Raw genomic sequence first — 26185 nt, forward strand, 5'->3', positions numbered from 1 at the left:
GATTACTGGAAGTGAAGAGAAAACTTTAAAATAAAATTTTAAATTAAAGTACATGTTTATAGCAAAATGTTACAGTGCAGCCAACTGAAAAGAGCCAACTCCAGTGCCTCACAGTCCCATTTTGCAGGAGAGCCAAAGAATAGGGCCCACTAAACAGAAGGCCAGAGTTTGTATGTGAAAATGAGATAACTTGTGGAATAGTGATAGAAGTATGAGAGCAAGTCAATGAACAGAGAAAGTAAGTGAGGGAAAAGGGTGGAGAGAATACAGGAAGAGAGAAGTACTATATTCATAATGCAGGGTTTGAACTTTAGCTCTTTTACAGTAATTTGTTCTGCATATCCACAAGAAACTGAAGCCTTGTCATAGGTCGACTTACAATCAACACCGTAATTACAGCATTGGCGGATGTCCACACCACCCTCCTTGGGTCAGTGGAGTGTGTCCTCATAAGGGGCAACGTAGGGATATGAGAGCCCAATGTAGGGAGCCGAGAGCCTGGCCTCCCTGTGGGCTGCCTCCCTGGTCCCAGCTGGGAGCCAGGAGGAAGCAGCACCCCGCTTCTCTGTTCCCTGCTCTCCGCTCTTGTAATTGACAAGGCTGCCCCTGCAGGAAGCAGGTGGACTTGTGGTCCCAGCTGGCAGATGGGGGCTAGCCACCCAGGCTTGCAGCACCCCAGGCTTCTTGCCCCACTCTCAGCTGAGAGCAGGAACCAGCCCCCCCCCCACCCCTCCTTGTCAATTTCACCACTCCAGCAGATCAGTGAAATTGACAAGAATGAAACCCCACCACAAAGCCCTGCACCTCTTTGTCAAGGTGGTTTTATTTTGTAGAAAAAAACAGGGCAGTTTTGTTGGTGGGGGGGGGGGGGGCGGGTGTGTGCTTGCACTGTATACACCAGCACTGTTTTGTCAACAAAAGCTGACTTAACAAAACTCTCTAGTGTAGACCAGGCCTGAGACCAGCAACCAGACCATTCAGACACAGTAACAGGCTGGGGCAGTTTCACTATAGTGCATTGGAGAGGGAGAGCGACAGATTCTATACATACCATATGGGGCACCCTCTGAACCCTCCACATGTTCTCTCACATCTGGAAAAAAAAGAGGGTACCCCTTGCTGAGACTTGTTAAGGGGATGTGTTGTTGCAGTCTTTAAATACTACTTAAAACTTGAATCAGTGTTTTTCAGGATGCAAGTTGCAAGAAAGAGCCTATATGAAAGTTGCTATGCAGTTGAGGTGCTCCTCTTATCTCGTTTCTCTGAGAATCCAGCAAATATAAAGAATCCATTTCCTTACCACCATGGGCTGATCTTGACAGACCTCACATGGTGAGTAAGGTCACACCAACAGCATTTTTAGCAGCAGCCTTGAAGAAGGAAAAACAGATTTTTGTACATCATGCAAACACAATTTTGTCTGCAGGAGACGCTCTCCTTATTGTTCTGCTCACCCTTTTGTTTAAATTTATTTTCTCTTTTTGAAGTAGCTAGCTTGCTACTTATTACTGAAAAAATTAAGGTTGAAATAGTTAAAAAGTGAGGTAATTCAGAGTTAAGGAATCTTAAAATAACCTCCATGCACATATTCAGTAGAACAATCATTCTTGTCAAATCAGGTACAAGATTATCACTTTATACAACTTGTATAGCTTCTGCTCATACTCAATTTACATTAAAAAGTTTCAGTACATTAGACATCCACAATTTGAAAATGCCAGTACTTGACTAAAATAGTTAAATTAGTAACTGAATCTTTAATAAACAGGAACAAGCAACCACAAGCAACTTGAAATCAGATAATCCCCAAACTCCTGAAATATTTAGTTTCCAAACCATAAACAGAGTATCCCTTAGAGTCAGAAATTTTATGTATCACACTTCCCAAATCTTATTTATTTTATGAGGGCAACTTGTTTTCAAAGTAGCAAAAGGGAAACGTGATAAACTTATGGTGAAATGTCAGTGTATGGTTTTAATAGGAAAAGTGTATGCTGACTAGTATTTGAGGCTGATAGTATCAAATATGAACACATACAATTATGTTTCTTCAAGATTAATACCATTGTATTTTAGGCTATTTAAGACTTGTGTTGAAATATTTATAATATTTGAGGAATAACTGAAAAGACGGTTACTAATCTTCTGTAACTGTTGTTCTTCGAGATGTGTTGCTCATGTCCATTCCAATTAGATCGTGTGCACCTTATGCACAGTTGCCAAAAGATTTTCCCTTCCAGTGATACCAGTAGGGTCGGTTCTGGTGCACGTTTGAGGAAACAACCTGCCAAGGCCCCGAGGAAGTAATATACTATGTGGTTTGCGAAGATCGAGCGGCCAGCCACTCATGGATGAAAAAGCCGAGATTGCAGCTAGGTGGACCTTAATAGAAGATACCGAAAGACCCTGATGTTTAAGATGTAACAGGCAGTCTAGGATGAAAGGTATAGGTGATGTCTCTGAGAAGTGCTCTTCTGGAGAAGTGCTCTTTTGCATGGACCAGACAGAGAACCTCTTCCATTTCACTAGGTATGTAGCCTTAGTGGAGGGCTTTCTACTTCCCAGGAATATCTCCCTGACCTTCTCCAAATATTCCATCTTCCCGTGGGTTCAGCCATAGAACTTCCACGCTATAAGGTGTAGGGATTGCAAGTTCGGATGACGAAAGTGACCGTGATCCTAAATAATTGGGTCTGGCACCAATGGTAGATTGATAGAGGCCTCCACTGACCACTCGAGAAGTGTGGTGTACACTGAGGCTACCAAGATTGTCGTCGACCTGTGCTTCCTGATGTTTAGAAGGACCTTGTGCACCAAAGGTATTTAAGGAAAGACAAAGGCACCTGTTCTACACCTATGTAGCTCTGGAATGTGCAGAATTGTGTGCACTACCTGTTGGAATTCATCGCAAACAGATCTATCTGGGGAATCCCTTCGGAAGATATAACTCGCCAAGTCTGGGAGGTGAGAGACCACGCGTGGGCAGATATCAACCTGAGCTGAGGTACTCCATAAGCATATTCTGTGGTCAGTGCAGGTAAGAGGCTTCTATATGTATTGCGTGGTCTATGCAAAAGTGCCAAAGGTCGAGAGTTTCCCAACACAGGAGAGAGGAGCGGGCACCATCCTGTCTGTTAATATAAAACATCGCTGTTGTGTTGTCTATCCATTCTGCAGTGCAGTTGCCTCTCAAATGAGCCTTGAAGGTTTGACAGGCTAGACATACAGCTCTTAGCTCCCTCATGTTGATGTGGGAAGACAGATCTTCCTGTGATTACAGCTTTTGGGTCCTGAGGTGGCTGGCCTAGAAGAGCCCCCCAGCCTGTGTCCAAAGCATCGGTCACTAGGGTCAGGATGGGAGATGTCCCGAAAATGGGACTCCTATGCATACCAGATGCTGGTCTAGCCACCAATGGAGCATCTTCAACACTAATGTCAGGATTGATATTACTGTAATTTGTCTATGCAATCCCAGGACAGTCGATAAACTGAGGACAGCCATGTCACTAAAGGTCTGAGGCATGCTCTGGTGAGCTTAACCACAAGTACAGGCCATTAAGTGGCTCAACAGCCTCAGGCAACTTCTGACTGTGACCATGTGGTGTTGTTTCCACTCCTCTATGATAGAATGTATGCTCCAGAATCATGACTCCAGAAAAAAGGTCCTGGATTGGTTCGAGTTTATGACTTCCCCTATAAATTCTATCCTTTGTACAGGGGTCAAAACTGACTTGTGCGTGTTGATCAGGAGGCCTAGTCTGGCAAACATCAGTTTTATGAACTGTAAATCTGATTCCACTTGTTGTCTGGAGTGACCTCTAATCAACCAATCATCCAAGAATGGGTAGATTGGCATTCTTCACTTTCCGAGGAATGCAGCTACCACTGACATACACTTTGTGAAAACTCTGGGAGCCGCAGAGAGGCCAAATGGCAGTACTGTAAACTGGTAGGGGAATCAGTTGACCACGAAGTGGAGGAATCTCCTGTATCTCAGGATAATTTACACATGGAAATATGCATCCTTCAGGTTGAGGGCAGCATACAAATTTCCTGGATCTGGAGAGGAGATCATCAGTATCAGGGAGATCAGCCGGAACCTCAACGTCAAGGGTCTGTTGAGGTTTCTGAGGTCTAGGATCAGTCTGAGACCATCCTTGGCATTCAGAATTAGGAAGTACCAGGAATATAAGACCTTTCCCCTTCGCTCCAGAGGAACCTCTTCCATCACTCCCAATTCTAGGAGTTGCTGCATTTTTTGAAATCAGAAGTCGCTCATGAGAGGTGTCCCTGAAGAGGAATGGGAAGGGTCGGAGGGAGCTGAATTAGATGGAGTGTCCTAGTTCTACCTTGCGTAGTACCCAGCTGTCTGACTTAATCTAGACCCATACAAGGTAGAAGTGGGATAAGTGGTTTGAAAATAGGGATGGAAGATCCAAGGTCTGGATTGGTGTGGCGTCCCTGGGCACACCCTCTACGGCCAGAAGAAGCCTGATAAGGTCTCTTTCTGTTGTTCTGCCCCTCCTGTGACCTATATCCTGCCTTTGGTGGAGTTGGTAAAAACAGGGAAGTGTTTGAGGCCTAAAATGTCTTCTCTGGGGTGCTGTTGTATGCAGCCCCAGAGATTTTATCAGTAGCCCTGGAGTCAGACTGTGCAGTTTCAAGTCAGTGTGGTCCAAAAATGATTGGGCCTCAAAAGGGAGGTCCTGAATAGTCTACTGGACCTCATGGGGCAGGCCTGAGGCTGGTAGCCACAAGCTGCGGCACATTGTTACCCCCGAGACCATAGTATGGGCTACTGCGTCGGCTGTGTCCAGTGCCCCTTGTAGTGAGGCTTTTGCTGTTATCTTGCCCTCCACTACCAGGGCTGCAAATTCTCTCTTGGGGTCAGGTCTGAATGTCATCATGGACCCCCAGGTGTTCAACATGTATCTATTTAGAATCACTTATTGATTGGCTACTCTAAGTTGTAGGCCCCCAGTGGAATACACTTTCCTGCCAAAAAGGTCTGTTTTCTTAGTCTCCTTGGCTTTAGGTATAGGGCCTTGGTTCCATTGTCTCTCTCTTTCGTTTGCTGCCATGACTACCAGAGATCCGGAGAGGAGGGCGGGGAGGGGGCATGAGTGTAGAGATACTCAGTTCTTTGAGGGACTGAAATATTTCCGTTTGACTTTCTTGGCAGTCGGGGGACTCGACATAGGGTTATGCCATGCCACAAAGCCCTCATGTTCTTGTCAATTGTTTTTATTATTGGCAAGGCAACCTTAGTAGGTCCTGACAGTTTCAGAATATCTGTCATCGGGTGTCTCACCCCCATTCTGAGACTTCTTCAACCTGGAGCCCAGGTTTCAAGCAACTCTGCACAGTAGTTCCTGATGGGCCCTACTGTCTTCTACTGCCGGTGCCAAGGAGGCACCAGTGACTGCCTCATCCAGTGAGGACGACGATGATTCCCTTACCGAGATGATTTCCTGTCCCTTGGTACCCCAGGGATCTCATGGTGCCGGGTATTCTGGCTCCACAATGGTGCCGGCAGTCTCAGGCTCGATACTGGTGCCGGTGCCATAGTCAGTGTCGTGTCCAGGCTCGGGATCATACTCGGTGCCGGTATCAACATCAGGACGAGAGAACCTCTGACCTAGCCTGGTGGTTCCTACTCCCTGACACCACAGACAGACTGTTCAGAGTGAGGCCCCTGGGCTTGCTGAAAAGCCCATGGGGTCCAAAAGGGCCACTGAGTCCACGCCTGCCATTGCGGGAGCCATGGCATGGACAAGGGATGAGCCATCCCCTGGTTCCAGTACTGTCCTCTGTCCTGGTGCCAGCTCCTGTGCAAAGCCTAGGATTCCACATCAGAATCGGATCCAAAGTGCTCACTCCTAGGGGACCATGGTGGTACAGTACCCCTCAGTACTACAGCGATGGCTGATAGGACATCATCGCCGGCTTTCCTTTTGATAGCACTGCCTGCTTTGCTGATATTAGGGCTTCTACTTCCCGTTGTCTCTCACAAGTCTGCAGAGATTGTGGCATCTTGCGGTCAATGAGCTCCCCAGACACTTCAAAAGTCTCTGGGGTGGAGGGTAGCTATAAGTCCTCCTCCTCCTTCAACTCACTGGGTGGGGAGCTCTTCGGTGTCAGTCTCAACACACCCCTCTCTGGGGCCGGAGTTGACGGAGCCACAACTGGGGGAGTGGTGGGCCCAGTCCGGGTTGCACCCCACTAGCGCTCTTATGCCCCGATGGTCTAGGCATAGGGAAGCAGCCAATTTGCCGCCTTCTGCTTCTTTCTGGGGACCAGGGAATGAGAATGGTGCCATGTGCCCGGGATGATCTTTGGTGCCAGTGACCCCTTATGGTGCCGAGGGTCTTGTGACCCAGAGTCCTTCCTCTGCCCCGAATCCCGAACTGAAGCCAGTGTGTTTCTGGTCTAGGGGGATTTGCTGGGCCCTGGTTCAGATGGTCTCGGAGATGGGCAAAGAACCGCCTCCATGAGGAGGTATTTTAACCTTTGGCTCCTGTCCTTTGTTCGGGGACGAAAGTCTCTACAAATTTTGCAGTGGTCCCTCCTGTGTGCCTCACCCAGACACTTGAGACACGTAGTGTGCAGGTCACTCTTCGACATGGACTTTTTACACCCCTCGCATGATTTGAACCCAGGGGACAGAGGCATGCCCTGGCCCCTGGAGGGGAATGACTGATCCCCTTAGGGGATCTGCCTATTACAACTTTTATCTAAACGTAATTACTTAACGATTAACACTACTCTAACTATTTACAGAAAAAAACAAATGGATAACAATGGGGAGGAAAGGACCCTCACGAAGCAAGAGGCCACAGATTCCAGCCAACCTTCACAGGCAGTAAGAAGGAACTGAGGGGGTGGAGGGTCGGCAGAGCCCTTTATAGGGTGCCATGAAGGTGCGACTCAAGGGGGCTTTACAGGTGTCCCTACAAGTATCACTGGGGGAAATACCTTCTGGCAACTATGAGGCGTGCACACACCTAACTAGAATAGACATGAGCAAGCACTTGAAGAATAATGCACTTATTATGTAGACAGTGTAAGATTTGTAATGTACTTAACTATTCATTTTCTTGCTTTTCAAAGCTTTGGATTTTTTAAGTGATATATCTGAGGACATTGTAGTTACTTCTCAGCAGCCTCTAAGTGTTTCTGAAACAAAGACTTAGTTTTGTAATTTCTGAAGTTAGTTTTTTATTTATATTTTTAAACAGACTTTTCTTCCACAGTTAGTGTTTTTAAGAGTTTAAGTAAGTGGATGGATTGGTTATCTGGCTAAATCAAGTAACACTGGCCAAGATAATAATGACTCATACATAGCTCTGACTCATTCTGTACATAATACATGTTCATGCTGAATGTCAACTAGGTATGCATATGTACATACTACAGCTTACATTCATTCTAAGCACTTTTAGCACATGTTTTTTTACAGCAGACTTGAATACAGAGTTTTGAAGTCATCTGTATGAGAAGAACTGGATAAGATAAGATTGCCACAAGTTTCCTGAACTCTTCTCAGTGATCCCACCTGTAAGATGCACTATATACATACATTTAATGGGGAATGCAGGTGAAGTAATAATTTTCCTAGATACTAGTCTTTCACTTTTTACAGAGTAGTCCAGGCTTGTTCAGAGGTAGACAATAAAAGTTTCTCTATTTTTCCACCAGCAGCCTCTGAAAAAATTCTAATTTTCCATAATGGTAGTTGATTGAGTGCCACTCATTTTCTTCGGTATTTCACTATTACACTTTTAAAACTGTAAACTGAGGTGACGCACTTCTAGACCAATACATAGTAAACAAAAGCAGAAGACTTGTTCCCACGTAAGTATTTTGTTAAGATAAAAAGATTTCAAATAAAATCCTTCATGTAATCTCCACACCTGATTCTAACATTGAGCGGGAGGAAATTCAAGTAAGAGAGGATACAGCAATGGAGGAAGGAACAGCAGTGGGTAGAAGAATGGACATTAAGAGAAAAATAGTATCAACTACCTTTCTGTTATTGGCACTACCAGTAGAATGGACTATACCCAACTGGGTAAGAAATCTGGGTGATGTCAAGCAGAAACAACCTCCATGTTTGGACAGCAATGCAAGGAGTCTGAGTAACAAAATAGAGGAACTAGAACTACTGGTGCAGAAAGTGAAACCTGATATTATGGGGATAACAGACACATGGTGGAATAGTAGTCATCACTGGAGTATAGGTATTGAATAGTATGTGCTGTTCAGGAATGAGAAATAAAGGTGGTTGAACAGCATTGTACATTAATGATGAGGTAGATTAAAAAGAAATTAGAAGTGATGGAATGGATAAGACAGTGTTCAGGTCAAAATCATTTGGGGAACAAAGCTACCACAAGTTTCCCTAGGATAGTGCTTGGGTAGGATACAGACTCTCAGGATCCGATCTGGATATGGATAGAGACCTCTGACGTTCATGAAATAAATACTACTAAAAATTGTGTGCTTATGGGAGACTAACTTCCCAGATATAAATCGGAAGACAAGTGCTACTAACAACAGTAGGGCCCAGATTTTCCTGGATGTGATGATAGTGGACAGATTTCTTCACCAAATAGCTGCTAAACCAACAAGAAGTGATGGCATTTTAGATTTGGTATTGGTGAATAGCAAGGACCTCCTAAAAGAGCTGGTTGTAAGGGACAACTTGGTTCAAGTGATCATGAGGAAATTCAGTTTAAACTAGTGGAAGGATAAACAAACAGATTTGCAATTAGGGTCCTTGATTTCAAATGGTCAAACTTCAAAAAATTAAGGGAATTAGTTAGGGAAGAGGACCAGATTGAAGCACTCAAGAATGTAAAGTAATTCCAAGCCTCCTCCACATTTAAGTCAAAGTTTTAGAAACTATCAAAAGCCTGCATCCCCCAAGCTAGGGGAAAGAATTCACAGGGAAGGGTTCTAAACCAAGCTGGATGAGCAAGCATCTCAAACAAGTGATTAAGAGAAAGCAGAATGCCTACAAAGAATGGAAGATGGGAAGGATCAGCAAGGAAAGCTACCTCTGGGAAGACAGGAAGTGTAGGGATGAAGTGAGAACTGCCAAAAGCCAAGTAGAGTTGGACCTTGCAAAGGCAATTAAAACCAACAGTAAAAGGTTCAATAGCCATATAAATAAGAAGGAAAGAAATGGGATTGCTAAAAAATGAAGACGGGGTGGAGATTAGAGATAACCTAGGCATGGCCCAACACCTAAACAAACACTTTGCCTTAGTTGTTAATAAACCTAATGAAGAGCTTAGAGGTAGTGGCAGGATAGCTAATAGGAATGAAGATATGGAAGTAGAAATTACCACATCCAAATGGAAACCAAACTTAATCCTCTTAATGGAACTAACTCAGGGGGCCTGGATAATCTCCATCCAAAATATTAAACAAACTGGCACATGAAATTGCAAGCCCAATAGAAAGGACTTTTAATGAATCTGTAAACTCAGGGAGCCATACCCAATGGAGAATTGCTAATATAATACCTATTTTTAAGAAAAGGGGGAAAAACTGATTCGGGCCTGTTAGTTTGACCTCAAAATTTGTATACAAGGTCTTGGAACAAATTTTGAAAGATAGTTAAGGACAGAGATAAATGGTAATCAGGACAAAATACATGGTTTTACAAAAGGTAGATTGTACCAGACCAATGTGATCTCCTTTGAAAAGATAACTGATTTTTAGACAAAGGAAATGCGGTAGATCTAAACTACGTGGATTTTAGCAATGTATTTGATACAGTTTCACACAGGAAATTATTAGTTAAATTGGAGATGGGGATTAAGTAGGAGAACTGAAAGGTGGATAAGGAACGGATTAAAGGAGACACTACAATGAGTCATACTAAAAGGTGAACTATCAGGCTGGAGGGAGAATACTAGTGGAGTTCCTCAGGGATCGGTCTAGGGATGAAATCTTATCTAACATTTTTAGTAATGACCTTGGCATAAAAAGTGGGAATATGCTAATAAAATAAAATCTGCAGATGACGAAGTTGGGAGGCAGTGCCAATACAGAGGAGGACCAGAATATCATAAAAGAAGATCTTGATGACTTTGAAAACTGGAGTAATAGAAATGGGATGAAATTCAATAGTGCATTTAGGGACTAACAAGAAGAATTTTTGCTATAAGCTGGGGACATCTCAGCTGGAAACGAGAGGAGAAAGACCTGGTATTAGTTGATCACAGGATGACTATGAGCTGCCAATATGACGTGGCTGTGAAAAAGGCTAATGCAGTTCTCAAATGTATCAGGTGAGACATTTCCAGTAGAGACAGGGAAGTGTTAGTACCATTACACAAGGCTCTGGTGAGATCTCATCTGGAATACTGTGTGCAACTCTGGTCTCCCATGTTTAAGAAAGATGAATTCAAACTGGAACAGGTGCAGAGGAGGGCCACTAGGATTATCCAAGGAATGGAAAACTAATCTTATAGAGGAGACTCAAAGAGCTTGGTTTGTTTAGCATAACCAAAAGAAGGCTATGGGAAGATAGGATTGCTCTCTATAAATACATTAGAGGGATATATACCAGGGAAGGAAAGGAGTTATTTAAGTTAAGTGTCAATGTGGACACAAGAACAAATGGATATAAACTAGCCATCAATAAGTTTAGACTTGAAGGTTTCTAACCATCAGAGGAATAACGTTCTGGAAGAACCTTCCAAGGGGAGCAATGAGGAAAAAATCCTAACTGGCTTCAAGACTGAGCTTGATAAATTTACGGAGGGGGTGGTATGATGGGACTGCCTACAACGGCATGTAGCGACTAGCAGCAAGTATCTCCAATGACTGGTAATGGGACACTTGATAGGAAGGGCTCTGAATTATTACAGATAAGTCTTTCCCAGGTGTCTGGCTGGTAGGTCCCACACACATGTTCAGGGTCTAATTGATCGCCATATCTGGGGTCGGAAAAAGGAATTTTTCCCCGGATCAAACTGGCAGAGATCCATGGGGTTTTTGGCATTCCTCTGCAACATGGGTCATTTGCAGGTTTAAACTAGTGTAAACTTGTATCTTGAAGTCTTTAAATCAGGATTTGATGACTTCAGTGACTCAGCCAGAGATTATGGGTCTATTACAGGAGGGTGGGCGAGGTTCTGTGGCGTGCACTGTGCAGGAGGTCAGACTAGATAATCACGATGATCCCTTCTGACATTAAAGTCTGCGAATCTTAGGTAAAGAGTGAATCAAGCAAGCAACACCAATTCACTATTTCACGGTATCAACATCTTAGTTCATAAAATGTTTTGCATCAGTATAGCAACCAATACTGTGGATAAAGTCAGTTCCTGTTAAGTTTCTTTTCTTCCTCTCAATGCACCATCTCTCCTTAGGGAGGGAAGCCTTTTCTCAGCCCACTTGCAATTAACCTGTATCCCTTCTGATGTTAGCAACAGGAAACTAACTAGAATTATACAATCCTGTCATTCTGCTCCCACCAGATGGGAAAGTGCTGTATAGGGCGTCCAGAAGCAGCTGCACTTAGCAAATAGAGCAATTCCTTAGTTGGGTGAGGAGCAAGACACAGAAGTCCCATAACACCAGTTTAAATTTAACCTGCAAAGAGCATCAAAAACTTTAAAACAATTTTATGTACATACCTTCCCGCTGAGGTCTATGGGAAGCCATCAAAAGTCCATCATGAGGTGCTGTGGTGTGATCCAAACTGTTCTCGTTTCTTCGCATGCAGTCATTATGAGAAAAGTCATTCTATATGGAAGAAAAATAGAGGGGAAGTTCCTTCACAGAATGTATATTCTCAAATAAAACAAACACACACCTTAAATTATGCAGGTCAAGTTTTGTTAATTTGAGAAGTTGCTATTAACAGAAAAAAAGCAACCAAGCAAGCAAGCAATTTATTTTTTCCTACAGGTGCACAGTACATATTGACAAAGACCAAGATTTTTAGAAGTCTCTAATGGCTGTGTACCTCAATTTTCCAGGTGCTCAACTCAAGACATTTTCAAGGGGACTCTTTTTTTATTTATATTTTTAAAGTGAAAGCCACCTACCCTCTGGAAGTCTAGTTTCTTTAAGATGTTCCAAGTTGGCCACTCAAGTTGACTAGTCTTTCTTTAAAATCTTGGCAAATGTAATGATCATCATAAGAGTTGGATAGCATAACAATAGCAGTAAATTTTAGTGATTTGTTCACTTAATTCTGAACATACTCTCAAATATCAGTATATAAAACACCCCTCCCATACTACTTTGCTATGATTCTGCTACTAAAATATATGTATACAGCTCAGTTGCCCAAGTCATCCTAAAAATAGAAGATAAAACACCTGTATGCTTCAAGTTACTCAGTGAACATGAGGCAAGTGAGCTGAACAAAGCAACTATCAAATGTCAAGTATTGCATCTAGAAAGACTGGGTAGTGAGTTTGAGATTGGCCATTTCACTGTAGCATAGAACTTTGTGCATCGTTTTCATGCACATAAGTCCACACACACATTTTGTGTTTTCAGTTTGTTTTTGGATAAAAGACGCTTACTGGAATAGAAATGCTTCATAAGCTCTGGAAGAGCCATGTTCTACTAAGTTTGTTGTCCTCCTGGAGGAAGCAGCATATTGATCCCTATCAGAGTAAACACTGTTTTTACAAAATCCTCAGACAACTTCTTTATATTTTTAAGATATTGGAAGTGGGGCATCCAGGAATTCAATTCCAGAGTACATTTTGAAGCAACCAGAAGTGCAATGTGTTAAAACCTAACATGCTGAACTGATTTCAATATTCAGAGTTGTTGTTCAATTGCCATTCACACATGAAAGTCAGAAGAGTGAGTGATCAGCTGTAAATAGTTTTGAAATGCTGATTATTCACAAGATATTTGTCCCCTACCACCAACCCTGGCTACTGCTACCTAACTCTGTTCCTTTCTCCCTGCTCACTGAATTCCTGCTAAATAGAATTACCTTCCATCTCCAGTTTTGGTTTTACCACATCCCCCTATCCATTTGTTTTCAACTGCATATGACACTGACCAAACTCAAAGCCTATTTGACTATGATTTTCTTTACGGTTGTCAAAATAAAGACCTGATAGGGTATGTTACTACCACTTCAGATAAGCAGACAGCAAAGTGTAAAGTTCAAATATGGAGATGTGAATGGTACTACAGCCCAGGGAAAGTAGGTGTAGAATCATATGAAGTGCTTCCTTCAGTCTTCACCTTTGGTCAGGAGCAGACATTTTCCACTACAAATTTCAATTTTATATGCAAAGTGCAAAATGCTTACCCCCTGCCATGACCTCTTTATGCCACTTCGATCCTTGCTACCTGCATAAAGGAGCATTAAAAGCCCTAGATTCAGCCAGAAGAGGATTAGCCCAAATCAAAGTGGTCTTGCAAGGACCCATTCATACATCTTGGTCAAAAGCAGGGAGCATTGCCAAAGTTCCATGCAGTACTATGGCCCATAAGCAGACAGGGACAAGCTGCTGTAACTTAGACAGGTGGTCCCCCATAGCTCTCAGTAATGTTAGGAGCAGCTGAGCAGTCCAGAATCAGGACAGCACAAAGGTGGACTAAAATCACCTTAGGCATCCCTCCCCCTGTCCTGCAAGTTCTTTCCTGTGCTTCTAAGAGGCAAAGAATCTCACCCAAACTGTTTATTTAAACTAATGCACCATTGTCGCATGTGGTCTGTTTGGGCTGAACTTCTTTAGGGTCTAAGGAACATCTGAGGTTTCAAACTTGTGACTTCCCTATTAATAGGAAAAAAATTTTTTTAAATGTCATCTGAACATTAAAACGCTTTGCATGGATGCTTAGTCATTCAGTTGCAATCCTTAGCACATTCCTCTGATGAACACCCATCACCCCAGCCCATTGTGGTTTACAATAATAATTTCTGAACATGATGTGAGTGTTTGAACTACCTGGCACTTTAACAGCTTTACTATTTGCAATTTTTCTAAAATTTAATTTAATTAAAAAATAAAAATGCTTTGGATAGATAGAGGCACTTTGGGACAGACCTCTTCACTACTCAGGTAAAACGGAGGTGATTTGTCAAATTTGTTGTGACATTGGATACGATGGACAGCCATACATAATGACATCAGACCTAACTTTCGATGGAGGTCAAGCTACTTTAACTAAAAACAGAAGGAAGAAGTAGCGTGCTAGAATTTTAACTCCTCGTCTTTCACTATTCTTTTAGAACACAGAATTGTCAGCCTCCGGATACTAAATCATCAATCTTTTGTTGACTTTAAAGGAGCCCTCAAAAGCAAGTTATACTATGGATGCAGTTGAGCAAGCTATTTGAGCAGACAATTTTTAGCATGTGTTTCGGCATAAGTGAAAGTGCTTTCTTGCTAACCAACCAAAAAACTGGACCCAACTTTCAAAAGACCAATGCAACTGCCAGAAAATTACTAACAAGATCCTGTTTAAGCTACAGCCAAATGACTTGCCAGATTAGTTCTAAAGCTAGCTGTACCACAGAGCAGAAAGACTCTGTATTAACATTTTGGAAGAACTGTCTAATTTGTTATAAAGACCTTTGTAATTTGTTATAATTTATAATTTGTAATTTTATAGTTTGTTATAAAACAGTCTTCCACTGGCTCTAAAGGCATGACCTTTAGCAAACAAAGCTATAGCACCATTCGTTTTAGAAACCTGGACCTTCTGCATTTATCAACATTTTATAAAACTGATCTAAAAAAACCCACTGAGATCAGGAACTGGCTTTCTGCTTATGTTTAGAAAGATGGTTAGATGGAGCATTGGTCTGATTAGTATTGGTCTGCTTAGATGGACCATTGGTTTGACCCAGTATGGATGTTCTCATGTCAGACACAAGATATTCACATTTTAAATTTGTGACAGAATATGCTACAGCATATTTCCTTAATACAGTCTATCCTGAGGTATACTTAAGGCCTAAATCTGACAGTCTGCTCTCTTCCTCTTAAAGTACAGCTATTTGAAGTATTAGCTTGTATTGTTTTGATTTTTTTAATGTTTTAACATCTTTTTATTAGATGTGGAGTTAGAAGCTTGTTTAAAAAACAATTTCAATTCAGCATAGGAAAGAGGATGAGAGTAAAAGGTTGGAGAAAGGGAACACAGGAGATAGGGAACTCATAGGAGACTGAGGTCTCAGCCACAGCTCTTAGTTTATCCTCTACAAGCTCCAGCCTCTGCTGATAGCATAAAAGGACTTAAGACCTTGTATACTGTACACGACTTGGAACATTCTACATGAAAACCAGACCCTGACGGGAGAGGAGACACCCATATCAGGGTAGAGGTATTGTCCATCTATGGTCTCCTCAAAAGACAGCTGGCCTCTACCCCAGCCTCTACAAAGGAAACTGAGTGTATCTGACAAGAGTTTAATTATGGGAACTCCACAGCTGCAAGGGTCTGAGACATGGCCAGCCTATCACTACTCTGCGAAACCTTTTCTGCTTTATAATCAAGACTCTCTACTGTCTATAAGAAGTATAATTTTTCTGAACACACGAGTACTCATATTAACATATCAGCATTTTGGAAGCAATACACATTTTGTGGAGGGGAAAGGATACATTATCATCATTAGTCTATCTACTCTAATCACTTATCCAGACTTAGCTTTCCATTTTCATTTATCCCTTGGTTAAACAGAGCAACTCAAGCCAAACTATTACCTTCTTTACTGTATTTGTTTTATCATCACCATACACTACTCTAGTTAAAGTGATTTACTCAGAGTTTCACACTAAAGTTCCCTAGAATATTAAAACTTGCATTCTCAAGGGTACCACGTTCAGCTAAGTACTGACCTATCCCCCTAGAGAGATCCCTGTTAGCTTCTGCTTAGAGCCGAAGGACTATTGTCCAGAAACAGTGCTCTTTTCCAGAAGCATATGGGTCAGGATCACTGGAGGAGCCATTATGTTTTGCATCCCAGTATGTAAGATAAACTACCTCATGCAAAAAATACTAGCTTGTCAGAAATGCAAAGTCAACAGACTACACAAAAACATTTATTTTAAAAATAAGATTGTCCACAGCACACTGACCTTTCCATTTTTCCCATTTAAACCTAGCTTCAGAAGATATACAAGTGATAAGTACCTAGCTAGGTGTGTCTGGTAGGATACAACTGATTGTATGTACAGCACTGTGGCAACTGGATTGTTTATTTTTTAGTCTCTCAAAAAAACCTCCCTTAGATTCTAAGACAATTAATCACTAGTATCTTGCTTTCTTGTAAGTCACTGAAGATTAGCTACAGAAACAGAGTTGTGTTTTGTCAATTTGCTAAGCAAAATATTCTATAAATAGAAACTGTTCATTTATTTGTTTATAAGTTGACTTACAGGAATTTTTTGAAAGGGGTTCCTTCAGCCAGGTAGTCATAGCACCACCGAGACTACCATGATCTCCAAGAGATTCTATTGAACTAAACAAACTTAGTTCTACTACTGTCATTAAGAAAACCTGATTAAGTATTTGGGAGCCTAGACTAAGTCCTGCTTATTATATATGCTAGTTAGAATTATTTCAGATCACGTCAAGGTGGTGAAATGGTCATTTCAGATCCTAAAAAACATTGGCTGTGAACTGGCTAATAAAATTCATCTAATTTTAGCAAATATTGACTTATTCCTCTTCAGACAAAGTTAGTTAAAAGTTCCATTAAATAAACCCTATGTTCTGTTACTCAACTTGATGTGATAGTGATACCAATAGATTTTTATAGAACTGTATTTACAGTATGGCGTTTGTGGTCTATATGATAGATGAATGTAACGTGTTTTTGGATAGATTATGGGTATTGATACACTGAGATGCCACACAACAACTCTGAATTTTTGACAAGCTATTTTTTGCATTGAAAACATTCAAATAAGCTGTTATTTGCAGCTTCTTAAGAGAATGCATATCAGGTAATTTTTAGTAGCTGAATAAAATATTCATTTTTGACTATATGAATTACAGCACCTTGAAGACCCAACCAACCCCTTGTGTTACATGTTGTACACATTAAATACAGACCTTGCCCAAAAGAGCTTACAGTCTAAAAAGAAAATAGGAAAGAAAAGAAAAGAAAAGGGAAATATTATTCACCCTTTTGCAGGTGGGGAACCCTAACAGAGATTAAATGTTTTGCCCCAGGTCACAATAGAGCCTGGCCTGAACTCAAATTTCATGAGTCCCAGTCCCGTGCTTCAACCATAAATCCAACCTTTGTGTTAATTTATCCTCCAGTTTGTTCAACAGCCTCAATACCCTGGGAATCTAGGAAGAAGCAGTTTCAACTGATCCAACTCTCTGGGTCTCCAAAGGAGCACAGCAGAAAAGAGGAGAACAGCTGCTGTGCATAGCTTTGTTCCTTGGAGACACACCATATCGCCTACCTCTTTGTCATACTATATATCTCAAGGATGGTAAACAAGCAGACCACAGACCAAACCCAGAGCACCAGATGCTTTTGAACAGACCCTGAAATCTTTTTATTTTCTTATCATTATTGTTATTTTTATTATTATTCTCTCTGGTGTCTGGACCTTGACCAAGAAATTTGGACCTTGAAAAAAAAAAAAAAAAAATTGACTACTCCGCTATAGCTACAGGAACAAAACTGCAAAGATCAAAACCAAAGCAAGTTCAGGTTGAATGGTTCATTTTCAGACTTTGAAGTCCACAGGCTATGCCATAAGACTGACAATATTAAGCTCGAATCCTCTGACCCCAAATGAACTGCAAGCAATTCCAAAAATAACCCCCATGCCTAACATCTTTGTAAGAGGCTGCTCTCAATAAGTTTTCAAAGACATTTTTAAATACAATATGCCAACAAAATTAAAACCTCAACTTTATAAGAAGGTCTCAGTTGGAAGGAGATCAAAATTCAAGAGAAATAAACAGGTTTTCTGGGAAGTTGGAAGGAAAAGGAATCAAATTGAGCTTAATAAAAACTGTTTATAACCTTAACTATGAAATTACCACTGTACCCATGTTGTATGCTAATGCTTGCAGAGTTAAGGTCTCCCACATTACATGTATTGATATTTGGTGGACTACTCTGACTTTCAATGAAACTTGCATATAACTTCTTTTGCCAATGCTCTGTAGTAAGTTTCATTTTTTATTTTAAAAAAAGGGATGGGAAGAGAAACTAAAGAAATTAAATGAAATTGCACGCTCACATCTTCCATCTAGAGCATCAGGCTAAAAGATAAATTACAGAGGAAATACACTATTATACACAGTTGCCAATCAATAGTTTATTTCAGAAAAAGAGGGCAACTTTTCCAGACTACTTGTCTACTGGCGCAATTAACAAATAAATGAAGTCAATCAACAGACTAGGTGTAATCCCACTACAGTGCTACCTTGAAGTTTCCCATCATTACCACTGGTGGTAATGTTTTCAAGATGTTTTCCAAGAGTTATCAGGGATCTGTAAATGCTTTGTTTTATTTGCATTATAAAGGGAAAGACTGTCCAGTGGTTGGGGCACTAGTTTAGAACCAAAAGGTATCCCAAGTTCAATTCCCCAACCCTCCAGCAACTTCTTGTTTGACTTTGGGCAAGCCAGTTGGTCTCTGTGCCACACAGTTCCCCATTTCTAAAATGAAGATAATACTTCCCTATCTCACAGGGGTGTTGTGAGAATGAATACACTGAAGACTGAAGCACTTTGAAATCTACTGACAAAAAGCAACATAGGAAATAGCAATATTATTAATAGTGTTTTTGACTGAAGTGTCTTCACTTTTTATACTCATTTATTCAAAACCTGAGAAGTCAACTGTAAGGAAGAGAAAGCTGATTAGCTACTTTCATCTCAAGCTATAAATGGAAGTCAGGAATGTGATGACCGATCTACCCATTCAGTTCTAGAAAACTGGTTGGCACAGTACATAAATGTGCTAAGTTCTCAGTACCATTTGTCCTTGCTTGTCAGTAAAACTGATCTTATTACAAGATTAACATATAGGATGTTTTAATAATTTTACTTCTGACTTCTAAGACGACAGAGGCTTCCAGGGATAATGATAAATATCTTCTCAGTATACCATTTTTTTTAGCTCTGCTTAGCTACTGGCTGGTTATAACTATGGCAGTGAGCTTTATGGGCTAATTTTGCAGTGTGAAGTTATCCCTTAATTTTTTTTTTGTTTGCCAATGAGGGAAGTGAGATGTAAGAAGGCACAAGAACCTACATAGAAGAACAGAATAAGCACCTGTGCAGCAAAGCATTTTCACTGTACTACACATCCAAGATACTCCCCCAAGCAAGAACCTCAGTATACTGATGTTTGACAATATTTACACTTTGCATATTTTGACGTGATACTGACATTGTGTTTTAATAGTTACAAAACTGTAACTGTTTGAATTTCAATGTCTAGTCATTACATAAATTATTGCCTGTCCACCCATAATTTCCCATAACTGTGAAAATTTAAAATGACAATGAAAAAACTCTTTAAAATAATTGTTGACATCCCTCAAAGCTATAAAAAAAATTAAATTCTGCCAAGCCAAACGCAAGGTTTCATTCCAAAACCTGTTATCTATTAGGACAGCATAATTATTTGAGTTGGATATTGAATGAATGCCATTCTAGTTCTTGGGGGATGTCCCTGTGCCTATTCCAGTCAAAGCAAGATCTATGCTTCCATATTTTTGGTGATTTAGATACCAGCTGGGGGGGGAGTCAGGTTAGGAGAGACGGATCTCCTGAAGCTGAGTGCAGGCTACTATAGTTACTGGGCGCTATGCGGTGTGCACAGGGAGATGGCCGAGATTCGAGAGGCAACACGTTGCACTTGGGCCAAGACACTTGGGAGACAAAGGGAGCAGACCCCAGTAGCTGCACGCCCGCAATGTATGCTGTACACCCGACAGCTGGAGACTCCTCGCCTCCAGGCAAGGTCTGAGTTTTAGACGCAGTCCCTGCTGCAGCCAGGGCTGCTCCCCTCCACGCCACCGGGGCACGATGAAGTTGACACGCGGGCGGCTCGCGCGACTCAGGACGGGAAAGGGCGCGCCGGCAACAATGGGGATTGCACTGCAGCGAGATGGCTGCAGTGCTGAGACTCGCTAAGGAAAATCTCGGTCTGGCCCCCCGGTGCCACTCTGTGACGCGGGGGCTAGGCGAATCGGGAGGGGGCGGGGCACGTTTTCGGCTTTAGATGCCCGCGAACTCCGGTCCCCGCCTCCTCCTCGCGACACAGGATCGCGCGCGCTCCTCATCCAGAAAAACAGACCTGCGCGCGCCGACACGACACCCCGTCGCCCACGCATAGGGCTGGGGCGCGCGGCTAGCCAAACGTCCGGCTTCCTCTGCCCCAGTGCTCACCGCCCCTCCCCCACCCGCACAGCACGGCGCTGACGGCAACCGCGCGAGGGGCCAGGCCCGTCAGAACGAACCAAACCGAACCCGTCTCGTTATGTCATGAATGGAGAGACTGCCCCCGGGCCGGCCGGGGGTCACGTGACAGGGAGGGTCGGTTCCGCAGCCGCCATTTTGAAACGGGGCGGGAGCCCCTGACTATTAGTCACCGATTTACTCGCTCCGATCCGTTCCTTCTCCCCCCTCCCGACGGACCCCTGCGACTGGGCACCGCGGGCCTCCCCCACAGAAACACCGGGGGGAGAGAGGGCGTGCACGTCCCCTCCCCACACAGGAGCAAGCAGCACATTCTCCATGTCACCTCCCTCCCCACAGCTGGAAGGTCCTTCTCTGCCTGCCTCAGAAGCGGGGGCGGTAAAGATCCGGCTCATCTCAGTACCCCTCCTCGGGCAGCACAGTCCTGTCCCTTGACAAGTTCCCCTGCTCCCAACTATAGCCCAACCAAGGGGGCGAGTGTGCGCCCCAGTGTGGAGTGGCCGCACTTTTCCTACTAGTTGCCCGCCCCCATCAGGACAAATGTCTGCCCGGGTAGTCATGGGGAAGCTAGGTTTCCATGCCCCCCGGTTGTAGCTTTCCACCTTTAGGATAAAGGATGGGATGTAGAACACCCACCACTGGGGCTCCCACGTGGAGCTGAAACTGAATGACTGCAGCAGTGAAACTAACCTGGCAGGAACTAACTCTAGAAACTCCCTGTACAAACTACTGGAAACACTATCCCCTGGAGCTTATAAAATTCAGCATGCACGTGTTCCCTTAAATTTTTACTGATTAGCACTTCACCTACTAGAAGAGATGCACAGACAAAGCTATGACTCCCTTGTGAGGTAGGAAAAGTATTTACCTCACATTTGTAAATTGGGACCTACATACTTGCTCAAGGCCACCCAGCAAATAAGTGGCAGACCCATCCCTCCAATCACACTGCCTCCTCCACTTTAACTGTCACCCATGCAAGCTATTTAATCAGGAATGGACAGTACTTTTAGCCAAAGCCCATCCACCCACTTTTCCTAGGAAGTGCCCTGTGGTATTCATGATTATAAAAAATGGAAAAAATGTGATGCAGCTTCAGTTCTGTATAAGCTAAAGAATGTGAGCCAAGTTGATTCAACTATCACTGCATTCCGCTTAGCACAGTTTATATACAAAAACCATGCTATCAAAGTCGGGGGGGGGGGGGGGGGGGAAACGGGTGTTAACTATAGCTTTTAAAGATAAACTGCTATGTCGGATAGGTTCCATCAGTACACACCACAAAGGGCCTCCAATATTGCAATGCTGAGCATCATGGCACCTAACCAAGGCACCAAGAAAATCATGAGAACACTGATCTACAAAGCCAACTCAGGTGCCCAAGTCCCCATACAATGAATTCTCTCTCTCCCCCAAAAATGGATCCACTATGGATAAATATTTCAACATTAAATAGAGCACACAAGACAAGAGTGATTACCCCAGTGGTTAGGGCATCCACATGAGAGATGGGAGACCCATGGTCCTGTCCCCATGCTCCAAACACTCATTCTTTATCCACAGTGTAACTGCTTCAACAGGAGGGAGACTGAAGGAGCCCCATAATAATCCCATAGCTCAGTCATTAGAGCACTTAGAGATGGGAGACAGCTGAAGGGGGCAGAGTGTTTGAACAGATGAGGGGGGAATTGAAGCTGGGCCTCCCACATCCCAGCTGAATGCTCTAACCACTGAACTAAAAGTTATAAAGGTGGGCTACAGGCACATCACCTCCCCCATTTTGAATGGAACCTGATCTGGTAGCAGCTTCTAGAAGACCTACTGAATGAGGCCCTACAAACCACTCAGGCAGGAAAACACTCCTATTTTCCCCAGATTTATGAATCAAAGACTGGGAGACAGGCATCTAGACACATAGAAGGAGGGAACAGCATGCATGCCCAGAGGCAGAAACAAGCACCTACAGGATTTGGCAGTTTTGTACAGTGGAGCCAATACTGGGATTAGGCACCTACTCTGGTGTTTAGGTGCCTAAGGCCAGTGGTACCCAACCTTTTCTCTGCCATGGCACACCTTGATACTTTTAATTATTTTGAAGCACACCACCATAGTCTCCAAATGAACTCAAATATTCATGAGCCAACCCAGAACTCTTCATGTAGTTTTTCCACACCTGCTCAGGCCTGACAGCACACGGATTGGGAAACACTGGCCTAAGCACTGTTGTGGACTTGGGCCCTTGTCAATAAGAATATAACTTAATGGTCTGGTTAACCTTTCAGTGTCATCTGTGGCACATCACCTAATTATAACAACTGTTTACTATCTTCTAATTTCAGTTGGGAAAAGTGTTTACTTACCAGCACTTCACACCTGACAGAAATAGCTGCTAGCTAACTTACTATCACCCCCTCTCTCCACATAGTGGATTCTGACATGTCTTTGTTATAGTCAGAGTTAATGAATTCACCAAAATAAGACACTTCATCCTCCCTACTTCATTTTACCGTTTACGTAAAATTCGTTAAGATTTCAGCATCAGAACATCCACTCACTGCTGCTGACTTGCCAACTGAATAATTTAAAGCCAGAGTTGAGTGTTTACTTAAGATGTATAAAATCTTAAAAATTGATGCCTGTCTGGTCCTTAAATATACAAAGGTGCATACCTATTTGCCCTGGTATCCTTGGAAAGAAGTGCTTATTCTCTCTTGTTCAGCATGACATGAAAAAGTTTTTTACCTGGCTGCTGCCTTCCTATCCCATCCCAGAGGTGGCTACATATTGATGGTATTGTAGTTAGTTATGAAACACTTCGGTATTTTGTTACTCTTACAGTGAAAAACCTAACATGAGATCATTTCTATACATGGAACATATTGGCAAGATACACCACTGACACCCTTTCTTCCTCTTTACACAAGGAGCCATCTATAAACCAAAAATTGTAGAGCCATAAAAAGATGGCATGGTCAGATACATAAGGGGAAATTGTTACAAAAAGTTTTTTAAAAAAACCATTCAAGAACACAGTGCATACATTAAGGCTACCTCGTAAAATTCTGAGTTTCACTACAGCAGATTCTTATGGAAAAATGATGACTTGTGCCATTAAGTGAAAGGCTTCATTCATTCCCACTGACAGCTACCATGCAGCAACAAGTGGCCCATCTACCTTCAAGATGCAGTGCCTTTCATTAATAGTTACTAGAAAGCTAAACTATCCACTTCTTTAAACAGAAATTCTAGTTTTGACATTTTAATTTGCTCACATAGTAAAGTGACCACCATTCACTCCCAATGTAGCTAACTTGGTCTTGACCCTTCTTACAGAATGTTGCTGTTCAGGGGGCCAGTCTTAGGCTTGGTCTATACTTAAAAAGTTAGGCTGACATAACTCAGTCAGGAGTGTGACAAAGCCACCCCCCAGACTGGCATAGCTAACCCAACTTAGCTGAAGCTACACTAGGGGTTATGTCAAGGCAAAACTACTTATGTCAAAGTAACTAATTTTGTTTGGGAAGGTAGTATTTCTACATTGATGGAAAAACCCCTTTCATCAGCATAGAGTGCATCTATGCTACGGTGTCATGTTGGCATAGCTACACCTACATATTCTCCAATGTAGACATGATTTTATACCCCTGATCCCTGCAAATTCAAGTGTCTTTCTGAGTCTGATGCACAACTCAGTGTCCCACTAAAAATCTAAGCTCTCTTGCCATCAGCCACACTAGCATTTAGACAGTCAGTTGCTGGACATATCACTAGAGCCTATATGTAACGTCTTCTCGTAGTAACCTTTTCAAAATGGACCAACGGTTTAGACGTTATTAGCCACAGCTTGAGTGGATCGTACATATAATTTATGATGGTGGCTTCACTGCTCCAGGGATGCATAAAGAAGCTGCTGGACAGCACTAGTGCTGTTTTGTACCTTATCAGTATAGGCCACAGTCAGCTCTGCACACAGCTAAGAGGGAGAATCCCCTCTCCTCCCAGAATCACCTTCGGGCACTATTATGTCACAAGAGGAAATTCCTATAGCAGCAGCCAGATGATAGGGGAGTGAGGACCTCCCGCATAGCAGCAGGAGGGTTAAAATGGGAGGAGAGAAGCAACATCACTACCTGGGAGGATGGAAGAGGGGAGAGAAGAGTCCAAGACAGCATATGGGAAAGGGGGTAGGAATTGGAGGGGGAGGGCGGGGTACGAGGCCGCCTGGAAAGGGGACTGTGAGTTTTGGTACCTGAGCTCTATGGCGGCCGAAGCCATCCTCCTCCTGCTGCCGATGCCCGCAGAGGGCCTTCCGCAGCCTCTCCAAGTGCTCCCTCAGGGTGACCCGCTGGTGGAAGGAGAAGGCGGGGTGAAGGGAGGCCATGGTGAACAGCAGCAGCAGCTCTTCCTGGGCCCCGAAGCCCAGGCTCTCCCCCGGGCCGTTTTCTCCAGGCCCCTCCATGTCCTCCTCCGGCCCGTCCTCCTCCCCCACCCGGGCCCCGCAGCTCTTCAGGACGGAGTCCACCTGGGGCAGCAGGCAGTGGAGGCGGCCGGCGGCCTCTCGGTTCTCGGAGCCCAGCAGCGCCAGGTAGACGATGAGCTTGGAGCGCACGGCCGGGTCTCGGAAGTCGCCCAGCTGCCCGGGGTCGCTGAGCCCGTTGGCCTTGGCCTCGGCGTCGCGCAGGCAGTGGTAGTCCTTGCGGGCCAGGTCCTCCAGGCAGGAGCCCAGGAAGCGCAGCTCCAGCGGGTTGCACAGGTCCAGCAGCCCCACCATGAACTCCAGCCGCTGCGCCGAGCCCAGCACCAGCCCGAACCACTCGTACACCGTCTCCTTGTCCGTGCGGGAGGCCGCCGCGCCCGCGGGAGGAGCCGGCGGCGGCGGCGGCCCGGGCCCAGGCCCCGGGCCCAAGCCGTGCAGCTGGCTGGGCCGCTCCCGCCCGCAGCCCGCCGACGCCCCGCCACGGGGAGGCGGCCGGGGCACCTGCTGCTGCAGCTGGTGGCGACAGTCCAGGCTGCCGGGCTCCTTCAGCCCCGTCCCCGCCGCCTCCTCCGCCCGGTGGCTCGTCTGTTTCAGCGGCAGCTTCATCTTCAGCATCCTCGGCCCGGGAGGGGGGGCCTCGAGCATCCGAGAGGCCCCGGCGGCGGCGACGGGCGAGCAGGCCAGGCCAGGCCAGGCCAGGCGAGGCTCAGCGGCGGGCGAGCCCACAGGAGCCGCTCATGCTGCTGCTGCCCGGGCCGCGCGGCGCCGGGGGAAGGGCCTGTCGCCGGGCGTCGCCGGGGCGGATCGTGGCGGGCCCCAGTGCGCGCGCGCGCGGAGTAAGGCCCGGACGCGGCTTCTCTCCCCCTCGCCGGCGCGGACTGAACTGGGGGTGGGGTGGGGGGGGGGAGGGGAGGGGAGAGCCGACGCCCCGCACCAGCCTATCAGCGGGCAGCGTCTTTGCCCGGCCGCTCAGACGTCACGCCGTCCGTTGCCTTCTTCGTCCTCCCCCGCCCGCGTTCCGCTGGGTCCTAAACGGCAGCGCGTTCTCGTGGGGGGTGGAAAGAACCCGGGGAAAAGTCTCGCTTCGCTGCAGCTCGGTGGGGCGGCGGCGGGTCGCGGGGCTGCTGCTCCAGCTCCGTCCCTGGGGCTCACACGGGTGTGCTGCAGAGCAGGGCCCGAGAACCCGCAGCCGGAGCCATGCAGCCTGTTCCTGGCACGCCGTAATGGCGGGCCGCCCGGGGAGCCCCCCCGGCAGTGTGCCCCGGGGCCCGAGAGCTCAAAGCGCGGGGGTAGCGCTC

At 44.5% G+C, this 26185-nt stretch overlaps 1 protein-coding gene across 4 annotated transcripts in view; it reads right to left on the reverse strand.

The window, feature by feature from the left end:
- Positions 1-25511, reverse strand: part of ZCCHC2 (zinc finger CCHC-type containing 2) — an 83638-nt gene extending 58127 nt beyond the window's left edge. For 3 of the 4 annotated variants that reach the window (XM_067567947.1, XM_067567948.1, XM_067567945.1), the window contains exons 1-3: positions 24660-25511; positions 11655-11763; positions 1052-1093 (exon numbers count right to left, since the gene is read on the reverse strand). In XM_067567947.1, coding sequence (XP_067424048.1) covers positions 1052-1093; positions 11655-11763; positions 24660-25502 — 994 coding nt within the window. In that variant the 5' untranslated portion in view covers positions 25503-25511. The remainder of the gene's footprint in view (positions 1-1051; positions 1094-11654; positions 11764-24659) is intronic. The other variant, XM_067567946.1, reaches the window with a different exon arrangement.
- Between the last annotated feature and the right edge of the window lie 674 nt (positions 25512-26185).

Source organism: Emydura macquarii, unplaced genomic scaffold, assembly GCF_026122565.2.
Source record: "Emydura macquarii macquarii isolate MOO-44397 ecotype Brisbane River unplaced genomic scaffold, CSIRO-AGI_Emac_v2 contig_2825, whole genome shotgun sequence".
Classification (NCBI taxonomy): domain Eukaryota; kingdom Metazoa; phylum Chordata; order Testudines; family Chelidae; genus Emydura; species Emydura macquarii.